General features: G+C 45.2%; 2 protein-coding genes across 6 annotated transcripts in view; one reads left to right on the forward strand and one right to left on the reverse strand.

Annotated features, from left to right (window-relative positions):
• The first annotated feature begins 3372 nt into the window (after nucleotides 1-3372).
• On the forward strand, nucleotides 3373-4248 carry LOC122543635 (gastrula zinc finger protein XlCGF7.1-like). The gene has a single exon (XM_043682457.1). The coding sequence runs from the start codon at nucleotides 3373-3375 to the stop codon at nucleotides 4246-4248; it is 876 nt and encodes a 291-aa protein (XP_043538392.1).
• A 4025-nt stretch (nucleotides 4249-8273) lies between these two features.
• Nucleotides 8274-11960, reverse strand: part of LOC122543473 (gastrula zinc finger protein XlCGF57.1-like) — a 6420-nt gene continuing 2733 nt past the window's right edge. For all 5 annotated transcript variants that reach the window (XM_043682196.1, XM_043682194.1, XM_043682197.1 and 2 more), the window contains one exon: nucleotides 8274-11057. In XM_043682196.1, the coding sequence (XP_043538131.1) occupies nucleotides 9711-10949 (1239 nt within the window). In that variant the 5' untranslated portion in view covers nucleotides 10950-11057 and the 3' untranslated portion in view covers nucleotides 8274-9710. The remainder of the gene's footprint in view (nucleotides 11058-11960) is intronic.

Below are 11960 nucleotides of genomic sequence, written 5' to 3' on the forward strand. Positions count from 1 at the left end.
CTTTCAAAATATTCTCATTTCAATGCTTAAATCCAAAGGAACATGACTACAGTTTTGTGGATAGTCTTTAAGGATACCCTGAAGCAGTAGTGACTTCAGTGAAACTGTTTTGCCCCTCCGGAGCAAGTGGGTTTTTCTGGTCAGAAACACTGCACCACAAGTCTTTTCCAATTTCATTGATACCAGGATTTAATCGTCTTCCTCATTATTAATTGTACCTCCAGTTTGGAATAAATGCAACAATTAATAATTTATTGTGTTTTTTGAGCAGCCTACTATCGATTTTAAAGATTTAATGAACTCTACTATCATCAACTGTAAATTACTAAATGTTTTTGTGACTCGGCAAAAATCTTAAAATCAAAGTTTTGATCACTGAGTTTTCGAATATAATTGACCAGAGAGAAACTGTCAAAATCTACAATACGAAGGAAATTGTGGGTAATTGTGCACAGAATACAAAGCTAGCACGCGGGTACAGCAGGTAATCGGGAAATGGCCCTTGTTTCAAGAGTGTTGGGAGGATAGAAGTAGGGAAATCTTATTGCAACTGTACAAGGTGCTGATGAGACCACATCTGGAGTACTGTGGACAGGTTTGATCTCCTTATTAAAGGAAAAATATCATTTTATGGAGGCAGTTCAGAGAAGGTTTATTGGGATGATCCCTGGTATGGAAGGATTGTCTTGTGAGCAAAAGGTAAACAGGTTGGGACTCTATTTGCTGGAATTTAAAAGAATGAGAGGTGATCTCATTTGAAGCATACAGGATTCTCAAGGGTCGAGAGTGTGGTGCTGGAAGAGCACTGCAGGTCAGACAGCATCTAAGGAGCAGGAGAATCGATGTTTCGGGCTCTGCTTATTCCCGAAACATCGATTCTCCTGCTCCTCGGATGCTGCCTGACCTGCTGTGCTTTTCCAGCACTGCACATTCGACTCTGATGTCCAGCATCTGCAGTCCTCACTTTCTCCTAGGATTGTCAAGGGGCTTGCCAGGGTGAATGCTGAGAGGATATTTCCCCCCAATGGACAGTCTAGGACCTGAAGGCATAGTCTCAAAATAACTTAAGACTTAGATGAGGTGGAGTATCTTCTTTTAGATGGTTGAGACACTTTGAAGCTGCTTTTAACAGAAAGCTGTGCTGGCAGATTCCTTGAATGTATTGGGTGGCTCAGTGGTTAGCACTGCTGCCTCACAGTGCCAGGGACCCAGGTTTGATTCCAGCCTCGGGTAACTGCTGGGTGGAGTTTGCACATTCTCCCTGTGTCTGTGTGGGTTTCCTACCACGATCCAAAGATGTGCAGGTTAGGGTAAATTGTCCATGCTAAAATGCCCATAGTGCTCAGGGATGTGTGGGTTAGGTGCATTAGTATGGAAAATGTAGAGTAATAGGGTAAGGAAATGGCTCTGGATGGGATACTCTTCGGCGGATCAGTATGGACTTGTTGGGCCGAATGGTCTGTTTCCACACTGTAGGGGTTCTATGATGATATTTAAACCTGAGCTAGATTCTTGATCAAAAGGGGAATCAAAGGTTATGCGGAAAACTCAGGAAAGTGGATATAAGGAATATCAGAGCAGGCCTGACGAGCAAAATGGCTTTCTCCTGTTCCTATTTGTTATTGGCTTTTCTTTTGATCTTGTGAGGAAAATACAACACGTTATTGCTTTAAACCTGATACAACAAACCCTCTGAATACATACCAAGGAGACTATCAATACTCATTCATTGTCTGAGGATTTTTATTTTGCGCTTTCATGTCATTAACCTTCTGCAACCTATCCTAACCCTTCTGCCTGTTCATTTATTGAAACCAAAGACATTTCCTTTCTGTTCAATTATTGCTTTAAGTCAGTGCTTGAATTTTTTGTGCATTGTTTCATGTGTTCCCTCAAATGTTGAGATGTTTGCTCCAGCCCTGTAGGGTTTTCTATGTTTAAAGCCACATGTCGAAAGATCCAGGTTTCTGCTGAGGTTTAATTGGTTTACAAATGATCCACAGCTTCAGCCAGTGATGAGGATCTGGGCTCAGCCTTAGACTCCAATTGATCAGTTTACAACCTGCTCCTGCTCCATTCTTCTCTTCGTATTGGTCTGGAACTGCCGTTAATCACCCAGGCCCCACAGGGAGCAAAAGCATGCACTGTGTAGAAGCTGTAGTGGAACTGAGATTGTACCAATTTCTCCATCTGAAATTATAGGTTATAAAAAAAACAAAGTATTGCAGATGATCAGGACCTGATATAAAACAAAGTGCTGAAGAAATTCAGCAAGTCTGGCAGCATCCATGTAGAGAAAATCAGTTAACATTTCCAATTCAATAGTAGAGGGAACATCTTCTCAGAGGGTTGGAGTTCCAACCCGTAGAGAGCTGTGGAGACATAAGCTTTGTGTATGTTTCAGGCTGAGGTAGATTCTTGATGAGGGGTGAAGATCAAGGATTAGGAGAAAAAGCAGGAAAGTGGACTGAGGAATGTCAGATCAGCCACGATCCGATTGAATGGCGGAGCGGAATCGATGGGCCGAACGGACGATTCTTAATCCTTTTTTCTCTCGTGCTGACCGAGATTAATGGTGCGGCCTGTACCCAGCAGCCCCTGCGGCGGTGAAAGTCCCCTATTCACAACAGGAGAGTTGGACACATGCGCAGTACAGCACTGTCCCGCACGCGTGTTGGACGAGATGGCGGTGGGGCTGAGAAACCGACGCTCTGCTCCCGATGAGAGGCGGCAGGGGAGCGGGGAGGCTGCAGTAATACCGCCAGCTCTGCACGAGTATCTCCAGGACTCTTGTGCTACAACTCTGGAGGGAGGGGGGGGGGGGTCCTCCAAGGAACCTGTCCGGGGCGACACTGGGAGCCGTCGCCATGTTTCCCCTTGGAGAGCTGCGCGTGCGCGTTGAGGTGCAGTGCTCATGGTGCACGTGACCGGAAGCAGAAATGATTGACCTATTGATTTTCTTGTGAGCCTGAAGAAATGGAGCCAAGCTGGGGAGAGGGAGAAGGATGGGAAAACTGGGAATGGGAAGAAGGCACAGGGAGTTTACTGCTTTGGGGAGCTAAGAAAGAACAAACTGTACAATAGAAAGCAGGATTCTCTGTCCTTAACCTTGTAAACTTCCTCTCACAGGGAATTAAAAGGGCGACACGTGGAAAAATTGGCCAAACACTGCACCGAGATCTGACTGAATCTCTCAATTCGACAGGACCTGACTATCGTCTGACTGCCACCTGAGGGGAAAGGATTCCAAACATCAGTTTGACTGGAAAAGCACTGGCACACGTGAGCTGGAGTGTCCCTGTGAACTGACAGCAGGAAGAGCTTTGTTGCAGTTCCACAGACAGCAGGGAGAAAGATTCGCAGGAAGCTTTGATGGATCGTTCAACCTATAGTGACACACCACCCATGGATAAATCATGGAAATGCAGGGATTGTGGGAAAGGATTCAGATTCCCATCTATGCTGGAAAGCCATCGGCGTAGACACACAGGGGAAAGGCCATTCACCTGCAATGACTGTGGGAAGGGATTCGCTCATTTATCCACCTTGCAAAAACATCAGAGAACTCACACTGGGGAGAAACCATTCACCTGCCATCAATGTGGGAAGAAATTTGCTCAGCTATCCACGTTACGTACACACCAGAGAACTCACACCGGAGAGAAACCGTTTACCTGTCCTGAGTGTGAGAAAGGTTTTGCTTATTTATCCACATTACATGCACACCAGAGAACTCACACTGGGGAGAAACCATTCACCTGCTCTGAGTGTGAGGAGGGTTTCAGTCATTTATCCAGCTTGCAGAAACACCAGAGTACTCACACAAAGGAGAAACCATTCACCTGCCTCGAGTGTGGTAAGCAATTTACCCAATTCTACAGTTTACGGAGACACCAAAGAACTCACACTAGGGAAAAATTGTTCACTTGTCCCAAGTGTGGGAAGGGATTCACTCAGTCATCTGCCCTGCTGACGCACAAAAGAGTTCACACTGGGGAGAGACCTTTCCAATGCCCAGACTGCGGGAAGTGTTATAAAAGTTCTGGGGAACTGATGTCCCATCAACTTGTTCACACTGACGAAAGACCGTTCAGGTGCTCTCACTGCGGGACTGGGTTCAAGCGATCTTCTCACCTCACTGCACACCTGCGAATTCACAGAGTGGAGCCACTGTTTACCTGCTCCAAGTGTGGAAAAGGCTTCTCTCAGTCATCCAAGCTACTGAGGCACCGGCGAGTTCACAAGTGACTGTAGGAGTTGGACTTTGCTGTTTACTGCTTTTATGAATCACATCAGGACTGAACCTGTGGATAATCCAAGGTGGGTAAGAAATAGTGTCTCAGCTGCTCTCTTCCATGGCTCAGTGCTCCCAGACATGGAACAGAAGCTCCTTTACAGCTGGGTTTAGAATCTGGAAGAGAAACAAGCTGTAAAGTCAGAGATTGAGTTCTAACTGGGATCTGTTATTTAACTGAAACTGAAACAGCAGGTTTAAGTTCTAAGTCTGAAAATGACCATTGGTCACAATGGTCTGAGGATTTTAAAAGTTCATGTGAGATTCCTGATTCTCTTAATGTAAGGTCAAGAACAAAATCAACTTGCACTTATAGCGAACATTTCCCATTGAGGTGTCACTGGTGTTTCATACATGATCAAAAGCTTGGTTGTAAAGTTTGAGTTTAAGAATTATCTTAGAGAGGAAGGGAAGGAATTACAGAGCTTGGGGCCTTGGCAGGATGGCCACTGATTGTGGAAGGATTTCATTGTGGAACAGTAAAGGCTCAGAATTAGAGAGGGACTGGAAGCCGTAAGGCCAGACATGATCCCAAGAAAGTGACTGGCTCCACAGAACTTCAAAACTCTGTGCAATGGGTGCATGCAGGTTGTTACCATGGCGGTGTGGGACATGTCTGCTGCTTTAAACAGCAAATGACAGATACTGTCTCCATGAGCTTATAGCATGTCAGTGATTCCCCACCAAGCTCGTCTGCAGTGAGCTGGGAGTAATGGTTTAATGCTGCTCTAGGAGAGCGTTGATGGAGAAAGGAGACACAGAAATGGCAATCCCACTCAAAGTACTCCCATTTCTCACCCTGTAAACACCATTCCCCCCTCACCCCTAGCATCCCTGAGGCAATAGGCAACACATTGCCTCCATCTCATTGCACACTGCCTTCTACCTCACAAGTTCAGTTTGTAACTCTCACAAATAGAATTGGAACCGGCTTTTCAGGGACTCTCAAGGACTCTGAAACCCAGACAGAGAAACTCAAAACATCTGAACAGGGATTTGAGCACCCCAGCACCAGGCTGAAGTGACAGGAAGACTCTCTGCTAGAAAATGTAACTCACCAAGAGTTGTGCATGGGGGTTTGGCAAACTATTAAGTTTTTTTTGTATGGATTAGAACCACTTCCAGCTCTTGTCCATTCTCGCTTCCTGAGACTTGCTCACTTTTCCTCTGATTCCTTGTTGTAGGATTATTAGCTATAATTTAATCAACCAGGTTGGACATATCACAACACACCTCTGGAGCAGGGGCCTGACAGAGGTAAAGGTGAAATTCCATGGACAAACCAGACCAAAGGACTGCTGTCCTTATCAAAGTTAAAAAATCACACAACACCAACTTATAGTCCAACAGGTTTATTTGGAAGTACAAGCTTTCGAAGCACTGCTCCTTCATCAGGTAACGAGTGGGGCAGGATCATAGGACACAGAATTCATAATAAAAGATTAAACTGTTATACAACTGTACTTTCAAAAAAAAAACCTGTTGGACTATAACCTGGTGTTGTGTGATTTTTAACTTTGTCCACCCCAGTCCAACACCGGCATCTCCACATCGCTCTATCCAAGAGACAGAGAGAGAGATGTCTGGTGGTGGTTTAACCTGAGGGTCACCATCCCTCAGGCAAGGGGAAGAAGTCGCAAAAGCAGTCCTTCATGGTAACCTTAGCCAGTGTGGGAAATGAATCTATGCTGTTGGCATCACTCTGCATTGCAAGTTAACTGAGTGCACTGACAGACCGTCACATGATTAAGTGAGGTGAGCATTGCTCGCATGAACTGTGATTGGGAACAGGGAGGTGGACGATATACAGCATAAAAGAGACCCTTTTGAGAAAATACCATGCTGTGAAGAGGAACCCAAATCTCTGATTTCTCCTCTTTTGAAATCTCAAAATATACTCTGATTGGAACATTAAAACCTGCAAGATTTTAATCTTGTTGCAATCACTTCTCATTGATGACACAGGAGGATTCAACTGGTCCTCGCATTTATAGTATTAAAAAATAAAGATCTTACAAAATGTTTACTCAGAAAATGGTTTCTCTGACTCTAGGGATGGTCTGATTTTGACCCAAAGTTTCAAGTTGGGCCTTGAGCATGTATAATCAGGCCTAAATACACAGAATACCATTACTAAATCCCCTTCCATCCCCAATATTAATTACCCTAACATAGGTTACTGGGCCTTCAGCAGCCTGGGACCTAAACTCTGGAATTTCCTCCCTGGCTCCCTCCAACTTTCTATTTCATTTTCCTCTTTTCATATACTCCTTATCATCCACCTCTTTGGCTTAGAGTTTGGTCATCTGATTTAAAATGCCCCAATGAATCTGGCAAATCTTTGGGCCTTTCGTTAGTTGATCAACACAATATTAGTAGTTGCTGTAGTTCAGTGAGATCTGATCACTGATTGAGTGAGTGAATCTATATAAATGCAGCTCAGAGACCTCTATAAGGACATCCCTCAGCCTCCGACGCTCCGGGGAAAACAGCCCCAGCCTGTTCAGCCTCTCCCTGTAGCTCAGATCCTCCAACCCTGGCAACATCCTTGTAAATCTTTTCTGAACCCTTTCAATTTTCACAACATCTTTCCGATAGGAAGGAGACCAGAATTACACGCAATATTCCAACAGTGGCCTAACCAATGTCCTGTACAGCCACAACATGACCTCCCAACTCCTGTACTCAATACTGTGACCAATAAAGGAAAGCATACCAAATGCCTTCTTCACTATCCTATCTACCTGCGACTCCACTTTCAAGGAGCTATGAACCTGCACTCCAAGGTCTCTTTGTTCAGCAACACTCCCTAGGACCTTACCATGAAGTGTAAAGGTCCTGCTAAGATTTGTTTTCCCAAAATGCAGCACCTCGCATTTATCTGAATTAAACTCCATCCGCCCTTCTTAAACAGTGGCACCACGTTTGCCAACCTCCAGTCTTCCAGCACCTCACCTGTGACTATCAATGATACAAATATCTTAGCAAGTCCAGCAGTCACTTCTCCAGCTTCCCACAGAGTTCTCTGGTACACCTGATCAGGTCTGAGGGATTTATCCACCTTTAACCGTTTCAAGACATCCAGCACTTCCTCCTCCTTAATCTGGACATTTGCAAGATGTCACCATCTATTTCTCTATATCTTCCATATCCTTTTCCACAGTAAATACTGATGCAAAATATTCATTTAGTATCTCCCCCATTTTCTGTGGCTCCACACAAAGGCTGCCTTGCTGATCTTTGAGGGGCCCTATTCGCTCCCTAGTTACCCTTTTGTCCTTAATATATTTGTAAAAACCCTTTGGATTCTCCTTAATTCTATTTACCAAAGCTATCTCATATCACCTATTTGCCCTCCTGATTTCCCTTTTAAGTATACTCCCACTTTCTTTAAACTCTTCTAAGGATTCACTCGATCTATTCTTTCTATACCTGACATATGCTTCCTTCTTTTTCTTAACCAAACCCTCAATTTCTTTAGTCATCCAGCATTCCCTGTACCTACCAGCCTTTCCTTTCACCCTGACAGGAATATACTTTCTCTGGATTCTTGTTATCTCATTTCTGAAGGCTTACCATTTTCCAGCCGTCCCTTTACCTGCGAACATCTGCCTCCAGTCAGCTTTCGAAAGTTGTTGCCTAATACCGTCAAAATTGGTCTTTCTCCAATTAAAAACTTCAACTTTTAGATCTGGTCTATCCTTTTCCATCACTATTTTAAAATGAATAGAATGTTTTAAACATTCCTCTTCCTCTGGAAGTTCATTCCACCCACTAACCTCTGTGTGTAAAAAAAACATTTACCATGACTTTTTAAAATCTTTCTCCTCTGACCTTAAAAATATGTCTCCTGGTCTTGAAATCCCCCCAACCTTGGGAAAGGACACCTGCCATTCACCTTATCTATACTCCCTTGTGATTTCATAACCCTCTATAAGGGCACCCCTCAACCTCCTACACTTCAGTGAAAAAAGTCCCAGTTTGTCCAGCCTTTCCTTACAATTCAAATTCTCCATTCCCAGCAATATCTCATTGCATCCTCTCCAGCTTAAATTCCCTTCCTATAACACGAGACCAGATGAAGCCTCACTCATGTCCAGTACTACCTTAACATTACATTCACCCACTTATCTCGGCAACCATGGAAAATTCCATTATATTCCTTGAGGATTTTGGACATGTTTTGGGGAGTCAAGAGGTGATTTACCAGGGAGAGGAATGGAGTTGGAGCGAGGGGATTTAAACAACGGCTTCGGTCTACAAATGTGAAATTTGAGGATAATCCACCACTGGATATAAGAGAAACAATCTGATCAGAGGGGTAGGACGAGTGGTGAGGTGGAGCTGTCAGAGTCCATGTGACAACAGACATTGTTTTCAGATGATGCTGTCATGGGGACATGTCGATTAGAAATAAGCAGAGGCAAAGGCAGAATCCTCTGGGGACACCAGAGGGAACAGCGGAAGTGCGAGGGGAAGACTTTGCAAGTAGAACTTTGACAGAGAAGAACGGAACCAGGAGAGGGCAGCCCCACCCAGCTGGACAACAGTGGAGAGGTATCAGAACAGGCTGACATGGTCATCCTTGTCCAAGGTTGCAAGCAGGCCAAGACGGATGAGGAGTAGTGGCTTACCCCAATCAAGCAGGATGTCATTTGCAGCTAGTCAGGATCTGTTTCAGTACTGTGGCAGGGGCAGAAATCGGATTTCAGTCACAGAGTTCTGGGAAAGATGGACTGGGATTTGGGAGGGTGATGAAATGTTCCAGGACATTAGAGAGGAAAAGGAGATTGGAAGCGGGGCAACAGTTCGCAAGGACGGGCTGGTCAACATTCGTTTAAGAGGTTTGAAGAAGAGTAGGGAAATACCTAAAGAGAGATAAGTATTCACATTATCAACAGATATAGGGGAGTTGGGCAATCAGCAATTTAAGAGCGAGCCAGGTTGATGAAGCTGGAGGTGGGTCTCAGGCAGAATGGGCTCAGAGGCGAGAAACTAAAGAAAACTGTGGGTTTATGCTTAGGCGGGGGGGAATCTTCAGGGACAGTTTGGCCCAATGGGCTACTGGATCAGTCAAAAGCAGCAGCTGATCAGATTGTCATGAAGATGGAGACAGAGGCGCTCCATGAGCTGTTCAAGCTGTTTGTTGGAGGTGAGGATGGGCGGGGGGAAACGGGAATGTTCCCTCAGAAAGAAGGAACCGGCGTTAGAAATATTAAGACTCGAAACAGCAGAAAGCTGTTTAGCAGAAAGCTGATTTATTGACTTTTATACAGAATGTTCATATCTATAAGGTTATTAAGGTCAACAGAAACACCGCAATGGACATGGTTCAGTCCTCAATGTGACTAACAGCAAAATCCAATCACTGTAGTTATTCGTGAACTCATCTCAGCAGGTGGAATGACTGAGTGAATCACTTCATACAGAGCAGGTGAACAGTCATTTCCCCAGTGTGAACCCGCTGGTGTTCGTTGAGGTCAGATGATCGCCTGAACCCAGTCGCACAGTGAGAGCACCTGAACGGTCTCTCGTCAGTGTGGATACGTTGATGAGACATCAGTTCCCCAGAACTTTTAAAGCATTTCCCACAGTCTGGGCATTTAAAAGGTCTGTTGTCAGTGTGAACACGTTGATGGGTCATCAGTTCCCCAGAACTTTTAAAGCACTTGCTGCACTCTGGACACTGAAAAGGCCTTTTGTCAGTGTGAACTCGCTGGTGTATCAGCAGGTGGGATGACTGAGCGAATCCTTTCCCACACTCGGAGCAGGTAAATGGCCTCTCTCCAGTGTGAACCCGCTGGTGTACGATAAGGTCAGATGACCGCCTGAACCCAGTCCCACACTGAGAGCACTTGAACGGTCTCTCATCAGTGTGAACACGTTGATGGGACATCAGGTCCCCAGGACTTTTAAAACACTTCCCACAGTCTGGACACTTAAAAGGTTTCTCATCAGTGTGAACCCGCTGGTGTTTCAACAAGTCAGATGACTGAGTGAATCCCTTCCCACACTCAGAGCAGGTGAATGGCCTCTCCCCAGTGTGAATTCGCTGGTGTACAGTGCGTTGAGACGAGTGCTTGAACCCTGTCCCACAGTGGGAGCACTTGAACGGTCTTTCATCAGTATGAACACGTTGATGGGACATGAGTTCCCCGGAACTTTTATAGCACTTATCACAATCCGGGCATTTAAAAGGTGTCTCCCCAGTGTGAACCCGCTGGTGCGTCAACAGGTGGGATGATGTAGTGAATCCCTTCCCACACTCAGAGCAGCTGAACGGTCTCTCCCCAGTGTGAACGCGCTGGTGTATCAGCAGACTATGTAAGTGAGCCAATCGTTTCCCACACTGGGAGCAGGTAAACAGTTTCTCTCCAGTGTGAGTACGCCAGTGAATCTCCAGCTCGGATGGGTAATTGAATCCCTTCCCACAGTCGGTGCATTTCCACGGCTTCTCCCCATTGTGACTGCGCTGGTGCCTTTTCAGCTGTGATGGGTAATCAAATCCTTTCCCGCAGTTCCCACATTTCCACCATTTTATGCCAGTCTGACCACACTTGTGCCTCGACAGGTCAGATGGTCGGCTGAAGCCTCGTTCACACACAGAGCACATGTACGGTTTCTCCCCAGTGGGAACGCTGCTTTTTTCTTCCATATCTGAAGCCCAGTGATATTTGGGTTACAATATACTGGGTGAATCCATCAGATCCTCTGTGATGTTTGGTTTCAGTTTCCCAACTGCAAAAGGACTCCTTTAAGTACCCTGCAACATTAATTGAAAAACAAATGGAGTGAAGAAGATCATATGAAAACTCAGCAGCAGATGGAGAGATTTAAGTGATTAACATAGTTATTTAGACAATAGGTGCAGGAGTAGGCCTTCGGGCCCGCACCGCCATTCAATATAATCATGGCTGATCATTCCTAATCAGTATCCTATTCCTGCCTTATCTCCATAACCCTGGATTCCACCATCTGTGAGAGCTTTATCCAACTCTTTCTTAAATGAATCCAGAGAGTGGGCCTCCACTGCCCTCTTGGGCAGAGCATTCCACACAGCCACCACTCTCTGGGTGAAGAAGTTTCTCCTCATCTCTGTCCTAAATGGTCTACCCCGTATTTTTAACCCAGTCGCTTCAGTCTTTCAGTGTAAGGTAATCCCACCATTCCAGGAATTGACCTCGTGAACCTATGTTGCACTCCCTCAATAGCCAGAATGTCTTTCCTCAAGTTTGGAGACCAGAACACACTCAGTACTCCAGGTGTGGTCTCACCAGGGCCCTCTACAGCTGCAGAAGCACCTCTTTGCTTCTATACTCAATTCCTCTTGTTATGAAGGCCAGCATGCTATTAGCCTTCTTCAATACCTGCATGCTTGCCTTCATTGACTGGTGTACAAGATCACCCAGATCTCTCTGTACTGCTCCTTTACCTAAATTGATTCCATTTAGGTAGTAATCTGCCTTCCTGTTCTTGCCACCAAAGTGGATAATCATACATTTATCCACATTAAACTGCATCTGCCATGCATCTGCCCACTCACCTAACTTGTCCAGGTCACCCTGTAATCTTCTAACATCCTCATCACATTTCACCCTGCCACCCAGCTCAGTATCATCAGCAAATTTGCTAATGTTATTGCTAATACCATCTTCTATATCATTAA

Source organism: Chiloscyllium plagiosum, chromosome 44 (genome assembly GCF_004010195.1).
Source record: "Chiloscyllium plagiosum isolate BGI_BamShark_2017 chromosome 44, ASM401019v2, whole genome shotgun sequence".
Classification (NCBI taxonomy): domain Eukaryota; kingdom Metazoa; phylum Chordata; class Chondrichthyes; order Orectolobiformes; family Hemiscylliidae; genus Chiloscyllium; species Chiloscyllium plagiosum.